Source organism: Pelodiscus sinensis, chromosome 1, assembly GCF_052426305.1.
Source record: "Pelodiscus sinensis isolate ZL-2025 chromosome 1, ASM5242630v1, whole genome shotgun sequence".
NCBI lineage: Eukaryota > Metazoa > Chordata > Testudines > Trionychidae > Pelodiscus > Pelodiscus sinensis.
Genome location: NC_143052.1, coordinates 304,947,439 through 304,967,396, shown reverse-complemented (window position 1 = coordinate 304,967,396; position 19,958 = coordinate 304,947,439). Strand labels below are relative to the sequence as shown.

The 19,958-nt window shown below is 43.0% G+C and overlaps 1 protein-coding gene across 1 annotated transcript in view; it reads left to right on the top strand.

Moving 5' to 3' along the window:
* MIPEP (mitochondrial intermediate peptidase) overlaps positions 1-17,959 on the top strand; it is a 110,026-nt gene extending 92,067 nt beyond the window's left edge. The window contains exons 18-19 of the mRNA XM_075919264.2: positions 8,125-8,198; positions 17,696-17,959. Of these exons, the coding sequence (XP_075775379.2) occupies positions 8,125-8,198; positions 17,696-17,793 (172 nt within the window). The 3' untranslated portion in view covers positions 17,794-17,959. The remainder of the gene's footprint in view (positions 1-8,124; positions 8,199-17,695) is intronic.
* The last annotated feature ends 1,999 nt before the right edge of the window (positions 17,960-19,958 follow it).

The window sequence follows — 19,958 nt, the reverse complement described above, 5'->3', positions numbered from 1 at the left end:
AGGGTTAGGAGCAGGGGTGGAACACTGCCCGCTGCCAGAAGTAACCAGCTGCCAGTGCTCACCCTGCACCACTGCCTCCTCCATAAGTGGCTGGTCAACAGTCCCACATCCTACAACAGTGACCTCCGTGGACTCCACAGGAATACTGTCCAGGAATTCCTCATGGCTTCGAATGCTCCTCAGCCTGGCCACCTCCTCCTGTAGCTCTCCCACCTGCTGCCTGAGAGATTCCACCAGCAGGCACCTTTCACAACGGTTGTCTCCCCCAGCCTGGAGATCACTCAGTGGGAATTGCAAGCCACAAATACAGCAAGACCACACCAGGACCTGGGTAGAGGCATCCATGCTCAGGTTCTCTGTCTGGATACAGGCACAGGTGGAGGAGACAGGAGAAGTACTGGCACAAGCGCTTCGGGTCTTCATCACCATCAGTCACTCCCTCTGCCCAACTCCCTCTTCAACTCCCCTGTCTGCAGTCCCCTGTCCGCTTCACTCCCCTGGTCGCACTGCTCTGGCTTTTTAAAGCCTGCTTGCCTAGGTCAGGCCTGCCCCCTTCTGAGTCACACAGGGGAAGGCTGAGCCTGAGGCTAATCAGAGGCAATCAAGGGAACAATGGCAGGCTCTCAGTCCCAACTGCCACAGAAGCTAATAAAAGCTTTATTTTCAAAAGTGTTAAATACCTGTAACTTCCATTTTAGCTAGAAGAAGCTGTCCGTATTAAACAAGCTTCTTGTCATCACCTTCAGTGTTCCATATAACTCTGCCTAGTTATTTCTCAGTGCTTGCTCATGTTGATTACATTATAGGTGTGCACACGCCCATGTGCGCAGTCGTTGGAGATTTTTGCCTTATCAGTATCCATAGTGCCAGCTGTGGCGCCCTCTTGAGTGCCACACTCATGTGTCAGGATGTCAGGCATTGCTGGCCCTATACCCTCTCTGTTCCTTTTTACTGCCCATAGGTGGTTGGTTGGAGTGCCTTTCCCTGCATCGCAAGAGCTAGTGTTTGGGTCTCTTCTGACTTAAGGCCTTATAAATAGTTTGCTTATAGTAGTAAGTATTAAATAGTTAAGTGTGGTTAGAAGTTAGAGTCCCTGGCTATGTCAAGACTACAAGCCTCTTTTGAAAGAGAGCATCTAGACTGCAAGCCGCTTTTTCGAAAGACAGCACCCAGGCAGTCTGGATGGCCTCTTTTGAAAAAGCCCTGTTTGCATTCAAGAATGCCTTTTTTCAAAAGAGCACTTTAAAAAAAAAAAAAAGGTGTTCTTCCTCATAAAATGAAATTTACCGCAGTCGAAAAAACTGCCACGTTCTTTCAATTTAATTTCGAAAACGCGGCAGCAGTCTAGACATAGGTGAAGTTTTTTTGAAAAAAGGCCACTTTTTTTTCAAAAAAACCCTGTAGTCTAGACACAACCCCTTGTGGTGCTTCACCCCAGGGAGGCCATGTGGCAATCGCTGCAGTTTAATGAGTCTGTGCCTGTAAGTGACCTCCACAGCAGCTGCCTCGAGTGCTTGGAGGCATGGCATGTGAAGCACAAGGATCGTATTTGTAAAAAAATTCTGTCCCATGAGTCAGAGGGTACATCTAGACTACAGGCTTTTGTCGACAGAGGCTTTTGTCGACAGATACTGTCGACAAAGCTTCTGTCAACAAAGAGCGTCTAGACTACATCCAGTTCTGTTGACAAAGCAAGCCGCTTTGTCGACATGACAGTGTTGACGAAAAAGACAGTGTACATGCAATAACGCCTTCTGTCAACAGAACTCTGTAGACAAAAGGAGTTATTCCTCGTAAAATGAGGTTTACCACCGTCGACAAAACTGCTGAGTTCTGTCGACGTTATATTGACAGAACTCGGTGATAGTGTAGACGCAGGTATAGTTTTGTCGACAAAAGTCCACTTTTGTCGACAAAACCCTGTAGTCTAGACACACCCAGAAAGAGCAGCATATTTGTTTGCAGGCTCTCCTCATGGAGGCTGTCCTTCATCCAAGCTCTCCTGCCAAGATTCTCCCTTGGCTGTGGTGTATAGCATGGGCTCCATCAGACAGCATTCTCCCATCCCGGTGCCCAAAAAGAAATCAAGCACAGCTCCCCAGCAGCAGGCAAGAAGGGGCATGGAGCAGAGGACCCTTTTTAGGCCACCTGACCGCTCCAGAGCCACATGTATATGCCTCCATGGTCAAGGCCCTGAGCCCCTTAAAGGATCCACCCTGACTCCCAGGAGTCATAGGAGACCCAAATTCCTGATGGTACTGATGCCTTCCCAATCTCCACCTGTGTCAAGAAAGCAAAGGCCTCTGCCCAAGCTGCTGGCTCTGTGCATGTTGCAGAAAATGGCAAAGGCTCCCTACAAAGACATGCCAGCCTCTTAACACCCATCAAAGACTAGGGGAGCACCGCTGATCCCTTTAGCCAAGATAAGAGCTCTCTACCTCTGTGCCTTAGACCTCTGGCATCGCAGCACAGATCCTCTGGGGTTCCCCATGGGTTACCAGCATCATGATGGCAGTCCCTGCCATCTGGACATGGATCACGTAGGGGGAAGGCACCAGTCTCCATACTTCTGACACCGTCAGTTGCCTGTGAATGCTCCAGTCCTGCCAATATTGTTTCCCTTGGATATCAGTACTAATCCTCTCACTCCATGTGCTGGTTTCCAGCTGCAATGATCAATAGGCAGACACAAGCATCAGTGGCCACTAGAACGGGATTTCTCTGGAATGGAAGGGCAATTCAGCTCCACACCCAGACTCCTCCAGTGCAGTTGGCCAACAGCAGCCATGTCGACATGTGCAGTGCTGCCTTGGCGGCACAGCCATTTGCCTTATTGGAGCATATGGGGCATGTTGGTCATGATAATGCCCCCTTCACAGTTGTCAGCAGTGGTCTTGCTGCACAAGGCATGGTCAGAGATCAGCGTATCGGAGACTCTATCTTGCCTCCCAACCTCTTTCGGCCCCAAGGCAGATGATGCCCCGGGACCCTTCCTGCTGGTACAGTCATTGTTTACATCCCTGGATGAGGCGGTTGTGGGACTCTCAATGGCCAGCACAACAGACAGTTCTAAAGACTACCAGGCCATGGTTCTGTAGGTGGCCAAAAAATTGGGCCTGGAGGTAGAGGAGATGGCCAAGCAGACAGACATCTGGTTCAGCATCCTCTCTGCCTCTACCCTTCCTGTTACACTACCAATGCATGAAGGGATACTCAAAATTGCCACGGTACCCTGGCAAATTCAGCCCTCCATCCCTCTCACCTCCAAAAGGATTGAAAAAAAGTACTTTGTCCTGGCCAAAGGGTTTGAGTACTTTTATACCCATCCACCTCCAGGCTCGCTTATTATCTCTGCAGCCAAAGAAAAAGACAGTAAGGTTCATGCCAGCTCCACTCCCAACAATATGCCAAGAGACAGGATCTTCTTTCACTCACCAATGCAGCCCAGCCTGATTAAGTTTTCTGTGTGCCAGAAGTGCTCATCTTGAAGGTGTTTTTGAGAGGCATACCTCAGTTTCCCATATCCACCTTCTTCTATGTTGAACTCTCTTTTATCCTAGTGTTTGGCCTGTTTGTGGGTCACTTTGGACATCTAGGTCCTGGACATAGTGTCTTGGGGCTATTCTCTGCATTTTTTTGGCTGCCCCTCCCTCCAGCTCACCCCCTTTCCTATACTTTTTCAGGGACCCTTCTCACAAACCCTTGTTCAAGAGGTTGTAAACCTGCACCTGGGATGGTGGAGAAGGTCCCTCGGGATTTAAAAGGAAAGGAGTTCTGTTCCCACTACTTCCTAATCTCAAAAGCAAAAGGGGATTTCAGAGCCATCATGGACCTGCATCGTCTCAACAAGTCTCTCACAAAGTTGACATTTCACATGGTCTCCCTGGCCTCCATCGTCCCTTCCCGGGATTCAGGAGACTGGTACACCACTCTCATCTTAAAGGATGCTTATTTCCATAGTCTCAGCTCACAGGCTCTTTCCTGTGCAATAGCATTTTCTGATGCACTTAAAGAATGGTTTAAATGTACAGGCAGTCCCCGGGTTACATGGATCCGACTTGCATCGGATCCCTACTTACAAACGGGGTGAGGCAACCCCGCACTAGCTGCTTCCCCCCCAGCAGTCCAGGGAGACGCGAAGCTAGCACACCCCTCCCCCCAGCAGGCCAGAGAGACGCGGAGCGGCTTTTCTCAACAGACACCTCAGCTTGAGAATAAAGGACTGAGGGAAGTGAGGTGTGGGAGAATAAAACTGAGCTCTGGAGAAATCATAGAATCATAGGACTGGAAGGGACCTCGAGAGGTCATCAAGTCCAGTCCCCCACCCTCAAGGCAGGACCAAGCTCCGTCTACACCATCCCTGACAGATGTCTATCTAACCTGTTCTTAAATATCTCTAGCGAGGGAGATTCCACCACCTCCCTTGGCAATTTATTCCAATATTTGACCACCCTGACAGGAATTTTTTCCTAATGTCCAATCTAAACCTCCCTTGCTACACTTTAAGCCCATTACTCCTTGTCCTGTCCTCAGAAACCAAGAGGAACAAATTTTCTCCTTCCTCCTTGTGACACCCTTTTAGATATTTGAAAACCGCTATCATGTCCCCCCTTAATCTTCTTTTTTCCAAACTAAACAAGCCCAGTTCATGAAGCCTGGCTTCATAGGTCATGTTCTCTAGACCTTTAATCATTCTAGTCACTCTTTTCTGTACCCTTTCCAATTTCTCCACATCTTTCTTGAAATGTGGTGCCCAGAACTGGACACAGTACTCTAGCTGAGGCCTAACTAGTGCTAGAGTTTCCCCTACAATATGTACCAGTTCCGACTTACATACAAATTCAACTTAAGAACAAACCTACAGTCCCTTGTACATAACCCGGGGACTGCCTGTAGTTAAAAGATACAGCAGCACAGCTGTAGTTGTGTTGTGCCAGAATATCACAGACACAAAGTAGATAAGATAATATCTTTTATTGGATCAACTTCTATAGATAAGAGAGACAAGATTTTTGAGACACATAGAGCTCTTCTTATTTCAGAGTGAGTCACCATTTTTGATCCTTGAATAGTCTTTTGCTGTTCAGGCAGATAGCAGCTGCAAACACCGGGTACATGGAGCACCCTATTTTACTCTCAACTAATGTGCAGGGACAGACACTTTTGATAGATCTGTATCTAGTCACTTATATTCTATCTATAGTATTTCCTCAGATAGGTGGTTCCTGTGACAAGTGAGGTGCTTGCTGAGACATGGAAGGTTTTATGAATGCTATTTTGTAGATTATCCTGACACACCCTATTGTAGCCAGATATGACACCATGCATGACTGCCGCCTTAATTTCCCTTCACTAAGATGTAAACAAGCACAATCAGACCTTCGGATCTGAGAGGGCACATCCTTTGAAGGGTCTTGTAATAACAGAAAAGGCCAGCACAAAGCATAAGCAAAACCTTTATTCCTGTGTTAGACTTTCAGTTCAATCTTAATTTATTTGTCCTACCTGAATCTACTGCTCACGTCTGTTCAGGGCCATGCTCTTTACAAGAAGGTCCCTTTCCTGGAGTCCAGTCTCATACCACTACCTCGTGAGAATCCCTCCTGGAACTAGGTTTCCTTGGAGATTGACTAACTGTAGTTCTTCCCCAGGAAACTTTCTAGTTCTTGACAGGCTGTGCTTCCTGCCATCGTTAGGGAGATTTGTTTGCTAGGGTCAAGCTTTCCTGGTGCCCTGCCAGCTGTAGGTCTCATAACTGAGATTTCTTCTCTCTAGTAGTATATCTTCTAGGCTCCTTACCCCATGAGCTGTCCTGGGAGCTTCCTGTCCCTAGGAGCTGGCCTTCTCTTTGATAGCATTTTGTCTAGAAGCACTTTCTTCCTAAATGTACCTAGGTTAATTAAGCTCACATAACCTTTTTATTAGGTTGTAGTTCTCATTTACCAATTAATCTTGAAGTAACCATTTGGAGCAATCAGTTACTCCCAGGTGGGTTTCCAGAAAGTAGGTGTGGGCAAAGTGGGTTCTGATTGCCCTAAAAGGGACAAGTTGCCTCATGACATTGCAGAAGTGAGTTTTTGCATACGGATAAGGAAGGAAATCCACAGCCGAAGTGGAATCATTAACCTTTATTTGTATTATTTTGACAAATTGACATTTTCATTTTAAAATGTTATGTTACATTATTGTGTGTCTATACTGACAAATGACAAATTCCAAACAGTTCTTACATCTTAGCTAAGTGTCCTAAGCAGACCAATTAATTTCACCCCCATACAACAGTGAAGACTCAGTAGAATATAGCATAAAACAACTTTATTTTTATAAATATCATAAGAACAGCCATACTGGGTCATACGAAAGGTCCATTTAGCCCAGTATCCTGTTTTCCGACAGTGGCCAATGCCAGATGCCCCAGAAGGAGTGAACAGAACAGGTAATCATCAAGTGATCCCTCTCCTCCTGTCACCCATTTCCAGCCTCTGACAAACAGAGGCGAGGAATACCATTCCTACCTGTTCTGGCTAATAAATATTGATGGACCTAACCTCCATGAATGTATCTACTTCCTTTTTGAACACTGTTAAAGCCCTGGTTTTCACAGTATCCTCTGGCAAGGAGTTGCATAGGTTGACTGTGTGCGATGTGAAGAAAAACTTCCTTTAGTTTGATTTAAACCTTCTACCTATACATTTCATTTGATGACTCCTAATTCTTATGTTTCGGGGAAAAGTAAATAACTTTTACTTATTCACTTTCTCAATATCGGTCATGATTTTATAGACCTCTATCATATCGCTCCCCCCACTCCCACCCCTACCTAGTCCTCCCCTTAGTCTCCTTTTTTTCCTAAGATGACCCAGTCTTTTTAATTTCTCTTCATATGGAACCCATTCCAAACACCTAATAATTTTTGTTGCCCTTTTCTGAACTTTTTCCAATGTCACTATATCTCTTTTGGAGATGAGGTGACCACGCAGTATTCAAGATATGGGCATACCATGGTTTTATATAGAGGCAATAGGATATTCTGTTTTATTCGCTATCCCTTTTTTAATTATTCCTAACATTCTGTTTGTTTTTTTTTGACTGCCGCTGCATGTTTAGTGGATTTTTTTCAGAGAACTATCCTCAATGACTCCAAGATCTCTGAGTGGTTATAGCTAAATTAGTCCCCATCATTTTGTGTTTATAGTTGGGACTATTTTTTCAAAGTGCATTACTTTGCATTTATCAACATTAGCATTCATTTGCCATTTTATTGCCCAATCCCCTAGTTTTGTGAGATCCATTTGAAGCTCTTCACTGTCTGCTTTGTTCTTAACTATCTTGAGCAGTTTAATATCATCTGCAAGTTTTGCCACCTCACTGTTTATCCCCTTTCTCCAGATCGTTTATAAATAGGTTAAATAGGATTGGTCCGAGTATGGACCCTTGAGGGACACCACTAGTTACCACACTCCATTCTGAAAACTGACCATTTATTCCTACCCTTTGTTTCCTGTCTTTTAACCAGTTATCAGTCCATGAGAGGACCTTCCCTCTTGTCCCATGATAACTTACTTTACTTAAAAGCCTTTGATGAGGGACCTTGTCAAAGGCTTTTTGGAAACCGAAGTACTCTATATCCACTGGATCCCTTGTCCACATACTTGTTGACTCTCCCCCTCCTCCCCCCCAAAGAACTGTAGTAGATTAGTAAGGCGTGATTTCCCTTTACGGAATCCATGTTGACTTTCCCCAATAAATTATGTTCATCTAAGTGTCTGACAATTCTGTTCTTTACTCTAGTTTCAACCAATTTGCCCAGGACTGAAGTTACTTACTGGTGTGTAATTGTGATGAGCACCTCTACAGCCCCTTTTTAAGACTGTGTCACATTAGCTGTCTTCCAGTCATTAGGTACAGAAGCTATCAAATCTATCTAGCTTAGTTCATTCTTGCATAATTTTAAACAGTGTGCCTTTCTCTGATGTATGATGAAAGCAGTCATTGTCTAAACGTGGCAGGTTTATGAGATCTATAGCTGTGTTTGTTCTGTAAAGAAACCAGAGACAAGTATGACTGAAAGCTGAACAGGTTGTGTGTGCAGGTGTCTGTAATATTATCTGTCTGTTCTTTCAGGGCAATGGGTGAGCGTTATCGCAGAGAGATGCTGGCGCATGGTGGTGGAAAAGAGCCCATGCTCATGGTTCAAGGTAAAAGAAAAGGAAGATTGTTTTGTTTCTGTGACTGTCTTTTCCTGTTCCTGTTATGTACTTTTTGGCAAACACCAGTGCTCAAGATTAGATAATAGTTAATTTAACAATAGTTCCCTCTCCAGTCCTTTATACTAAACCAAAGTTTTAATAGGATTTACTAAAGGGGATATGTAAAGTAGATTTACCTAATGTAATAGAGTAGATCTCACATTATGCTTCATAGACTGTTAGAACTCATGGTAATACCAAGAATAAAATATTTTGAGATCCAAACAGCGGGGGAATAATGTGTTGAAAAGGGATCTCTTACAAAATGATTCATAGAATTCAAAGGTACCAGTCAGATACAGTACTCTGAAAAGGAGAGAGAAACCATCTTCAATTTTTGTTTAAAGTTTGTGTTACTTTTTTTTACGTGTGTGTTAACTGAAAGGTTATCATCCAAATCATTGTTGATGTCCTGTTTCACTTGGATAGCACCAAAGCATTTCAGGTTGTCAGCATTTTGCTAATGCACTCTCGCTGTAAAAGGAGATTAAAGATTGTAACATCATTTGGTTTGATCAGTATCCCACCTGAAGCTATCTTCTCATATTTGTTCCTTTTGGAGCAAATAATAATGTGATCTGTACTCTTAAATCAAGTCTCTCATCAGTTGGAAAAGAATGGATATAGATTTTGGAAAAATTTAGGCAAATGTGTTTGAACCCATCTACATGTTTTGTTAGTCTTTAAAGTGCTGCCAGACTATGTGTTGTGTTTTAAGTTTTTCCTGTTACAGACTAACTCGGCTACCCCTCTGAAGCTTTTGAAATAAGTTTGACATTCTTTACTGTGACTCTTTAAATCTTTATGTATTTATATGTCCAGAGTAAATAACTTTTTGTGACATTCTATATGCACGCTGAACAAGATTGCATCAGTATTAAAATTTGCAAGCTGGTTACTTGATGATGATGATAATAGACTTAACAGTTATGTAATGCCTTTCAACTGAAGCTCTTATTATTAAGCTTCAAAACACCCAGAGTTAGGTAGCTAAGTATTGGTACATCCATTTTAAAAATTAAAAAAAACAGTGTGGCTATTTTCACATAGCAAGTCAGTGATGTCGTCAGAAATGTTAACACATGATTCCTGACTCCATTGCTCTTGTTGCAACGTTATACTCAGGGCCCTACCAAATCCATGGTCCATTTTGGTCAATTTCATAGTCATAGGATTTTTAAAATTATAAATTTCATTATTTCGGTTCTGATTTTAGGTAGAGATACGCTTGTGGAAGTCTAATTACTGGTTAACCATACACAAAGCTTTTCCCTTGTAAAAGTTTAATGTATGTGTCAATGCTTAGCTGGCCATTTTTAATAATTTCCATTGGCTCTTTGGTAAAATCGCCTTCTCAATGCATTGTATATGACGACACTTTCTTTGTCTTGTTTAGTTTCTTTGTTACTTCTCAGATGTTGTTTAGTTTCTTTGTTACTTCTCAGATGTTATCTCATTTTTATTTTTTTTAATGTTTAGATATAGTCCTATCTTCAGTTGTTCTCTCACATGATCCCTCAGATTCACTGATAAGGAAGATGTAGGACTTGAAATCAGTGTAGAGATTCCTTTAATTAAGGAACTGAGACTTACACATCTGTTTGAATTTTACTCCCATCGTCAATAGCAATTTGTATCACTATTTTAAAAGATGTGGGGGCACCACGAAGTCCATTAAAAAATTTCTCATGATGCTAATTCTGTGGCATGATCAATTATTTCCTATACACAAATATGTACTGTAGGAACCACAAATAGAAAAGTACTTCAGTTACATTTTGTTCAAGAAGCCATCATTTGGTGTTTAAAGGAAAAGACAGTTACGACATGAAATCCATTTACCCCCCCGTGCCAAGAGCCAACGTTGATGTTAAAGATCCATGTTTTGCTTTGTATCACAAAATCCCAGTGTGCAGCACTTCAGAATAAATAGGTAGAATGGTGTTCAGTGTAGTGCCTTGATCACACCATTCTAACTTACCATCCAATCCTGAGAGCAAGCACAAAGGGGAGTGCAGACCCTAAGTGTTATAACTTATTTATGTCTTTTAAAAATCAGCCTCTGAAGGGAGATTTTCAAAGTGCCCTTGTAAAATAGATGTGCAGTTGTGTTCCTAAATCATTCATTCAATGACTGTATTGTGGGTAGATAACATAATTATCCACTTTTGTGCACAAATACTCAATATACATGTGCAAAGTAATCACATATGCAAATAAGGCAGGCAGTTGCTCTTGTGCAGTTTTGCAGATCAGGCCCTTATCTCTGGTTCTCCATATATAAAATTATACTTACCTCTTGGAGGCCCTGTAAAGCTTTTAAATAATGTTTGCCCATCTCTCTGAGGCCTGGTCCACACACCAGCAGAAGGTCGAAATAATTACATAGTTGGAGTCGACAAACCTTAAATCACATTTTCATGCTATCCACATTTTCATGCTATCCACACCACAGGAGGCTGATGGGAGCAAATGTTCCTATTGGCTTCCCTTACTCCTCAAAAAAGGAGAACCAGATGCTGGCTGGAGCTGCCCTCAGTGTTCAATCTACAGGTCCATACCTGATCCACTAAATTGAACACCAGAAGATTGACTTCAGGAGTGTCAATCTTCCGCGTAGTATAGACATGCCCTTTATGTATAAGGAGCTTATATAAATGCTAGTGTTGTTATAATGTCAGTTATGAACAGCATTAGATATTGGCCCAAACTAAATAAGTCCAAATCAATTGTTTCAGGGGGACAGAGATCACAGGTTTTTTTTTAATAGTTTTCCCAATTGCAGGTGGTTGAAAGTTATAGTTAACCAGCCTCAGAGAGGGTGTGGTTAACCACAGTGCTATAACATAGAAGAAAACTTCAAAGCAGAGCAACACGATTGCCCTAGGCTTGGGAGAGTCTGATCTGGAGTGGGAGTCAAGCTGAATGTACAAAATGCATTCGCACTCACAGCTTTAAAAACTGCAACCCACAGTCTTGGATATCTCACTAATAAATAGACTGGAGTGTTGTGTGTGTATGTATTATGGTTCATAGTGTTAAATGCCAAAAGGGACCATTATGATTTGGTAGTTGGTCTTCCTCCATCCAGTAATAGATTAAAACACAGCAGTAGCATTATTCTTAATTAAAGTGTTTGGGATCTTTACTTTAGAATCTGTAGTACTTTATTTAATCAGGGCTTGCTCTTTTTGCATTGATAGAATTTATTCAGCAGATAGTCCTGATGCCACCTCCTCTGATTCTTTAAATGCAGCTGTTGAAAGATAACAGCCATGCAGTATGTCATTGCAGTGATAAATGAGACATCCATTTGCGTTCTCAAATGATGCAACTTCTGTGTAGAGGGTCAAATAAAATTACCATTGCGTGTCTGATAGTGGAATCTTCAAGATGAGTATATAAAATCGTTTGTTTGGAACAAGATCTGGTACTTTTCTTTCCTTTGTTTTTAACCAGTCCTTTTAACCAGTTTTAAATCTACATAAATATTCTTATGCAAGCCAATTTGAAATACAGGCAGTCCCCGGGTTACGTACAAGATAGGGACTGTAGGTTTGTTCTTAAGTTGAATTTGTATGTAAGTCGGAACTGGTACATATTGTAGGGGAAACTCTAGCCAAACATTTCTCCAGAGCTCAGTTTTATTCTCCCATACCTCACTTCCCTCAGTCCTTTATTCTCAAGTTGAGGTGTCTGCTGAGAAAAGCCGCTCCGTGTCTCCCTGGTCTGCTGGGGGGAAGCAGCTAGTGCGGGGTTGCCTCCCTCCGTTTGTAAGTAGGGATCCGATGTAAGTCGGATCCATGTAACCCGGGGACTGCCTGTAATTTACAATGATTTTTAAAATACGGAATTTTTTGACTGCTTATCTGTATAAACATCCAGTTATAGTGTTCCATGTATTCACACATTTTATAATTTCTATAGGGTAAGGTTTTATTTTTTTAACTGTGTTGCTATTGTGCTAAGGGAAGAAATTTAAATTTACTGGAAGATAATTCACTGAATCCCCTTTCTTTCCTTTTTTTGAAAACCATGCAGTCCTGTGTTTTGTTTTTCTTCTTTGCATACCTGATGGTCAATTTTTCAAGGAAGATTGTTAATGGTCTATAAGTTTGTTAGCTAATACTTTTGACACCCTAGATGTATATCATCTGGATAGGCCAATTGTGTTTGTAATGAGTTCTTAAAGTATTTTCTGACATACTCTTTGTCCATAGTTATTTTTACATGGCATCACAAAAATCAGTGTACCCTGTTAACATGTTCCTGATCACCCTTTCCCATGGAAAATCCAACAGGAAGAGGATGCAGGATAGTGTGGAAATGGTTCAGTTACAGGCACAGACAATGGGTAGATTTTTGGTGGCTTGACCACCCCTGTTCCCTTCACACAGCTAAGTTGCAATGGAGCTGGCAGCTGCCCTTTGAGGCCTCCTTAGAGGAGTATGCAATCATAGAATACTAGGACTGGAAGGGACCTCGAGACGTCCCCAAGTGCAATACACCCACTGCACAAAGAGCTGCTGAAAAATAGTACCCACTTGGCTGTACAGGCAGTCCCCGAGTTATGCGGATCCGACTTCTGTCAGATCTGTACTTACGAATGAGGCTTTTCTCGCCCCGGAGGATGCGGGTGGCGGGACCGCCCAGACGTGCCGCAGTCCCGCCGCCCGCGTCCTCCGGGGCGAGAAAAGCTGCTCCACGTCTCCCTGGTCTGCTGGGGTCCCCCAGCAGACCAGGGAGATGCGGAGCAAAGCCGCGGAGGACCCGGGCGGCGGCACCGTGGCGCGTCTCAGTCCCGCCGCCCGCGTTTCCATGGTCTGCTGGGGGGGGGGGGGGGCGCAACTAGTGCACACCTCCCCCCCCCCCCCCCCCCAGCAGACCAGGCTTTTTTCGCGGACGCCTGGGGTAGAGCAGCTGGCGTGCTGCCGGTTGGTCCTGCAGCGCCGCTCCTCGGCGCTACTGGACCAACCCGGCTGCACCCCAGCTGCTCTGCCCCAGGTGTCCTGATTCAGCCGCTGCTGGTCAGTTTCAGCAGCAGCTGAATCAGGGCGCCTGGGGCAGAGCAGCTGGGGTGCTGCCAGGTTGGTTCAGTAACGCCTAGGAGCGGCGCTACTGGACCAACCCAGCAGCACCCCAGCTGCTCTGCCCCAGGCATCCCCAAGTCAGCTGCTGCTGAAACTGACCAGCGGCTGACTACAGGAAGCCTGAGGCAGAGTTTCTCTGCCCCGAGCTTCCTGGAATCAGCCGCTGATCAGTTTCAGCAGCAGGTGACTTGAGGACGCCTGGGGTAGAGCAGCTGGGGTGCTGCCGGGTTGGTCCCCGCAGCGCCGAGGTGCGGCGCTGCGGGGACCTACCCGGCAGCGCCCCAGCTGCCCTGTCCCAGGCATCCAGATTCAGCTGCTGTTGAAACTGATCAGCGGTTGATTCCAGGAAGTCCGGGGCAGAGAAACTCTGCCTCGGGCTTCCTGTAGTCAGCCTCTGGTCAGTTTTAGCAGCAGCTGAATCTGGACACCAGTTCCGACTTAAGTACAAATTCAACTTAAGTACAAATCTACAGTCCCTATCTTGTATGTAACCCGGGGACTGCCTGTATTGTTCACTGGGATTTCTCCAGAGCTAATGGGCTATGTTTATACAGCAGTATTATTTCAGAATAACTGTCGTCATTTCGAAATAACATAGTCATGCCTACACAGCAAGCCCAAGATAGAGGACTTCTTACTCTGACTCCTGTAGCCCTCATTCCATGATGAGTAAGGGAAGTCGAAGGAAGAGATGTGTACACAGTGCCAAAAGCCCAGTTAAGCTATTTCAACTTCAGCTACGCAATTGATGTAACTTCAGCTACGTCATCTTAATTTGACTTTTGTCCTGAAGTGTTGACGTGCCTGTAGTGTGGCAATATACATGTCCTCTAGCAAACCAACTCACTTGGGAGGAGGAGATCCAGACATAGATAGGGTCACCATCCATCCCATTTGTACTGGGACTGCCCCATATTTAAGCTCTCTCCTAGGCATCCCAACTTTTTTTTTTAAAGGGGCAAAATGTATTTGAACACCCCCTGCTGGTCCTTGAGTTCCCCCGTCAGCACAGCCGCAGCAGCCTCCTGTTTGTGGCTGATGGTAAAACTGGCACCAGCACATAGTGTGTGGAGTCAAGCAGAGTGCCGAGAGAGAAACCAGGTAATAGTGTGTTTGTCTCCTCCCTGTGCACCTTAAAGAAGGGGGGAAGCCTGCCAGTCTTTCAGGAATGTGGGGCTGAAGTCCTGACCACTGCTCTCCTCCCCCCCCCCCCCCAGCTGAAACCCCTTTCTCTGGCACCTCCACTTCTGGCTGCAGCCCCTTTCCTGGGCGGCCCCCTACCCGCCATGGAGCAGAAGGCCCCATTCCTGGGCGACACCTGCCACGGGGCTCAGCTCCCACCCTCATCTCATTTCCTCCCCGCTCCTTCCAGTGTGGGGCTGGAGCCCCGAGCGCTGGCAGCTCCCCCTGCTGTAGGGCTGAAGCTCTGAGCCCTGGCAGCTGCCTTCACCCCCCCCCCCCCCCGCACTGTGGGGCTAAAGCCCTGAGTGCCTGTAGCCGCCCCCCTCCCCTCTTTGGGCTAAAGCTTCAAGTACCTGCAGCCCCCCTCCTTGGTGTCCCATATTGGGTATAGGGAAATATGGTCACCCTAGACATAGAGTGAATACCTTCTGTGCAGTGAGCAGGTGTCTTTGGGATAGAGGCAGACATCTTGCAGGTCTTCATTCAATACAGAGTTTGTTTTTCCATTCTCTGTAGTGGATTTCTAAAAAGAAGTATGTGTTTCTGTAAGCTGCACCCACATAATCTTCTGCAAAAGTCTCTCACTTGTCTTTGTGAACTAAAGGTATAAGCCACGTTCTATTGTACTAAAGAGAAAAAAGTTTGTGTGTGTGTGTGTGTGTGTGTGTGTGTGTGTGTGTGTGTGTATTGAGTTGTTAAAAATATCCAATTTTCTGTTCCCTTTGATATTGAAAATATCTGAGTAGACATGTTATTGGCGTGCATTTTAATTGTCTGCAATGTGAATCTTTTTGTTTTTCCTTTATTTCTTGATATTACTCAGCTGTGAAATGGCAATTCATGTTGACACTTGCAATATACACTGAAGCCTAATTAAAAGCAGGATGCTGAGAGAGCCTAGCAAGGAAAGTCTTTTACTAACTATGCAAAATGGCCTGGAGACTTGGTTTCTTTCTTTCTTTCTTTCTTTCTTTTTGAACTATTGTACTTAGCAATTACTTAATGTACAAGAAATGTCTAATGAAGCCAGTTGGCTCCAGTCAGATTTTATTTTAAAAGATGCACTAAAAGATTTTGTTTTTCATAAATGCTGCAATTATTATTCCCACTGAAACCAAATGGTCTAAGGATATGAAAGAATGTAAGAAAATGTGCACTGTGTACTTATAGTAAAGGGTTGAGCAAGGTTATATTTACATTGGCAGTTTTGTCAGGGAGGACGAATCACTTTAAAGCAGCACACTAATCGGCTTTGGATTAGCTGTTTTTGATGTTTTTCCAGTACAAGTAATGTAACTTCCTTTTAAAGTGTTTAAAATATTAATCATGAATAAACGCACAGTAAGTACACAATGCAGAGTAATGCATTTTTATTACAGTAACAGCTGAAAATAATTTAGACAGTATATTCTGATTCTTTATCAAAAACATGTTTTTTTCCTTTAAAAGGGCACTGTTGCAAATCCATTTTGAGTTGACTGTTTAAAAATATAAATTCCATTGTACACAGGGAAACTATCTGATTTGAATAGATAGAATCTTCTTGGTTAATTAGATTAGAGCAAGTTAGGTGATATGATTTCCCCCCCCCCCCCCCCCCCCCCACCTGCAAAACAAAAAGTCTGCAAAATTCGCTAGTTAAATTTTATGTTCAGGAACAATACTGTAGAGTTTTTATGTAGACTAAGTATTTGTAAATTTGTATAAAATAGGAACATAATTCTTGCATTATGTAAGTTAAACACGCTTAGACCCACATGATTTTATTATTTAGACAGCAACAAAAGGGTGTGATGCATTTAATATGCCAGTAAAATATGGCCCTAGTTCAAGAAAGCTTGATGCATGTTTTACAAGATTGAGCTTTAAATTTGTATGTAACAAGACAAGTGAACACAAGAGAAATGAGATGGGGGAGAGGAGAAGGTGTGACAGGATTTATAGCTGGAAGGTTATGTGTCATGATTTAGGTGTGTATGTTAATGATTTGGGGGGGCGGAGGTATAAATACCATGAGGGATGTCAAAGAATGTGGGGGAGAAATGGAGCTTTCCAAGGGATAAAATGTAAATGTACATAAGAACATAAGAACGGCCGTACTGGGTCAGACCAAAGGTCCATCTAGCCCAGTATCCTGTCTACCGACAGTGGCCAGCACCAGGTGCCCCAGAGAGGGTGGACCGAAGACAATGATCAAGCGATTTGTCTCCTGCCATCCCTCTCCAGCCTCTGACAAACAGAGGCCAAGGACACCATTTTATCCCCTGGCCTTTTATGGACCTAACCTCCATGAATTTATCCAGCTTCTCTTTAAACTCTATTATAGTCCTAGCCTTCACAGCCTCCTCTGGCAAGGAGTTCCACAGGTTGACAACACGCTGTGTGAAGAAGAACTTTCTTTTATTAGTTTTAAACCTGCTACCCATTAATTTCATTTGGTGTTCTCTAGTCCTTCTATTATGGGAACTAATAAATAACTTTTCTTTATCAGCCCTCTCCACACCACTCATGATTTTATATACCTCTATCATATCCCCCCTCAGTCTCCTCTTTTCTAAACTGAAAAGTCCCAGTCGCTTTAACCTCTCCTCATATGGGACCCGTTCCAAACCCCTAATCATTTTAGTTGCCCTTTTCTGAACCCTTTCCAAGGCCAAAATATCTTTTTTGAGGTGAGGAGACCACATCTGTACACAGTATTCAAGTATTTATGGTTTGGTTTCTATATGTAGTGCATAGTGACAGATTGATCATCAGGCATTTCCAGTGTAGGAAGTATGATCTTATAGTAGATAGGGTGCTGAATTGAGACTCAGTACATCAGTGGTCAGTTTCCCACTTAGACACAGGTTTCCTGTGTGTCCAAAGTCATTTACTCTATCCTGTGCCTCATTTCTCTATCTGTAAAATGAAGATAATACTTCCTGGCTCATAGCCCTGTTGAGATGATAATATCTGTTAATAATTATGAGGCTCTCCGATACTATGGTGATGAGGGTCAGATAGATAGCTAGGAAGTAGGCTGGTTAATCTCCACATAGAATGGTTGCATGTGTCTTTGTGAAAAATCACAGTAGTGGTACTGGAGTATGACAGACTAGTTCAGGTAAACATTGTCAAGGGCTTTGCGTTGATTTGATTCTCACTGAGAGGTTCTTTTGCTCCTTTCCATAGGTATGCTTCAGAAGTCGCCTTCTGTTGAAGACTTCGTGGATGCCCTTGTTTCAGACTTGGATCAGGACTTTGAAACATTCTTCATGGACTCTGAATAACATGGAGCTGAACTGATTGGTTTTATAGAGGACAGCACCAGTCTTAACAACGATGGACATAGTACTGCTGAAGCTATTTGTTTCTGCTTCTCAATGAACAGTCGTGAAAGAACAAAATGAAGATTCTTACCCATCCAATCTTAAAATAAATAGTTTGTTTTAAGGGTTTGTATGTGGTTTCATTTAAGAAGATGACAGGCTAAAGTTTCAAATGGTCTAGCATCAGACTGCTAGGAAAATGCTCTTTGACATGTACCTTATGAATGTGTGGCTATCTATAAATCTAGCCCTTCACAAAAATGGGTGGCAGGAATGAGACTTCTTTCAATACACAATTGTGGATATCTGGATTAGTGCAAAACTGTCATGGCTTGGGGTTGTTTGTATAGTACCTTCTCACACCAGTACTTGTCAAGCTTTTTGACCCTGTTCTTTACAGAAGGCCATGAGATATTCTGCATCAGAGAGAGAGTGAAAATCAGCCTGAATTGCTATCCACAGAAGAGAAACTGGGGAGAAGTGGAGAAACCAGAGACATTATTGTTACAGGGGGAACTTTTATGGGGAATGGAATGAGGGACATGGAGCATATGAGAGGGATGGAGGAAAAAGGATATGGAGGGAAGAAATTTTTTGTGAGAGAGCATATATGAAGCAGATGATATTTTTCCTCTATTTCAAAATGGAGGAGTGGCATAGAGAGCAAGTCAGGAAAAGAGAACAAAGATTGAAGGTATGCCTACCGTATGCAGAAGAAAAATGCTGCTTTTCTTTAATTTTTTAAGTAGATTAAGATTGTATTGTATGGTATTTGCTTTTTTCAGGTGTTTTGGTCTCTGCTGCTCCCTGATTGCATAATTCTGATTTTGAATGAGGTGTGTGGTTGGCTGGTCAGTTCATAACTCTGAGGTTCTACTGTACGTGTTCAGGGTATTTACCGGTGCTTAAATTGTTAGTACAATTATCCTATTCCTATCTGATATTTAACTATTTTAATTTATGTGATTTAAATCATTAAGCCATATTTTAATTAAATATGAAATTTCTTAACCTAGCAAAATAACGGGTACATTTTCAACAGTGGTCAACAAGTTAACTCCTGAGAGCACAGTCTGTTTCACATTTACAGTATTATATTCTGTACTTAGTTCATCCCTAAAGAGGAAGTTCATCCCTAAAGAGGAAATGTGGGAAACTCTTTTAAATTTACCATACTGTAGTTAACCATTTTGTATAAACTAAATGAGAAATTATTAGGAACATTTAAACTATTTGCTCTGGATTTAGATGCCAACACCTACCACCCACATGTTATGTATACTTAGCCTTCTCATAGGATACCATAATACGCATTGCTATTTTTCTACTAAATTAGATGGAATACGTGGGCCAAAAGTGTTATAACTCATTATCTGGATGGGCCGTTATATTCAACACCCAAATGACATCAAAAGCGAAGAATCGGACACTTACAGCCCACTCATTTAGCACGGACCTCATTTAGCATGGACACTTTGACAATTTTTTTTCTCCTCCTCCTATCCCCTCTTTTTCTGTTTTACATTTGGGGGTTTATGTGCTCCTCTGTGCACATTTGTCTGAAAATGGGTGACGGGAGGGATCACGTGTTGGTTACCTGATTTGTTCTCTCCCTCTGAGCCATCTGATATTGGCCATTGTTGGCAGACAGAATACTGGGCTAGATGGACCTTTGGTCTGACCCAGTATGGGAGGCATTATGTTCTGTGCCTCTTGCTCCACTCATCTGAAGGAAGTGGGTTGTGCCCACAAAAGCTCATGATAAAAAAAAATTTTCTTAATCTCTAAGGTGTTACAGGACCACTCATTTTTTAAGGCTTTTTTCAGTTACTGTATGACATTAAACAGTGTTAAACATGATCCAGGGTTCAGTAAGCAGAGGCCCTCAGGCAGCTTAGTACCATGGCAAACACGCTATTAAGCAGTTTTTAACCTTTTATGAATGAAATAGAAAAGAAGAAAAATCAGCTAAAACACATGTAAATGTACAGTGTTGTTTTAACAAGCTTCTTTCTTTCTCTTTCCCTGTAGCTGGAGATGATTTTAGAAAAAATAATGTTTATGATGGACATCCTTTTAGATGGTATCAAAGATGGTGGTAACTGTCAGTCCACATAGTGTTTAGG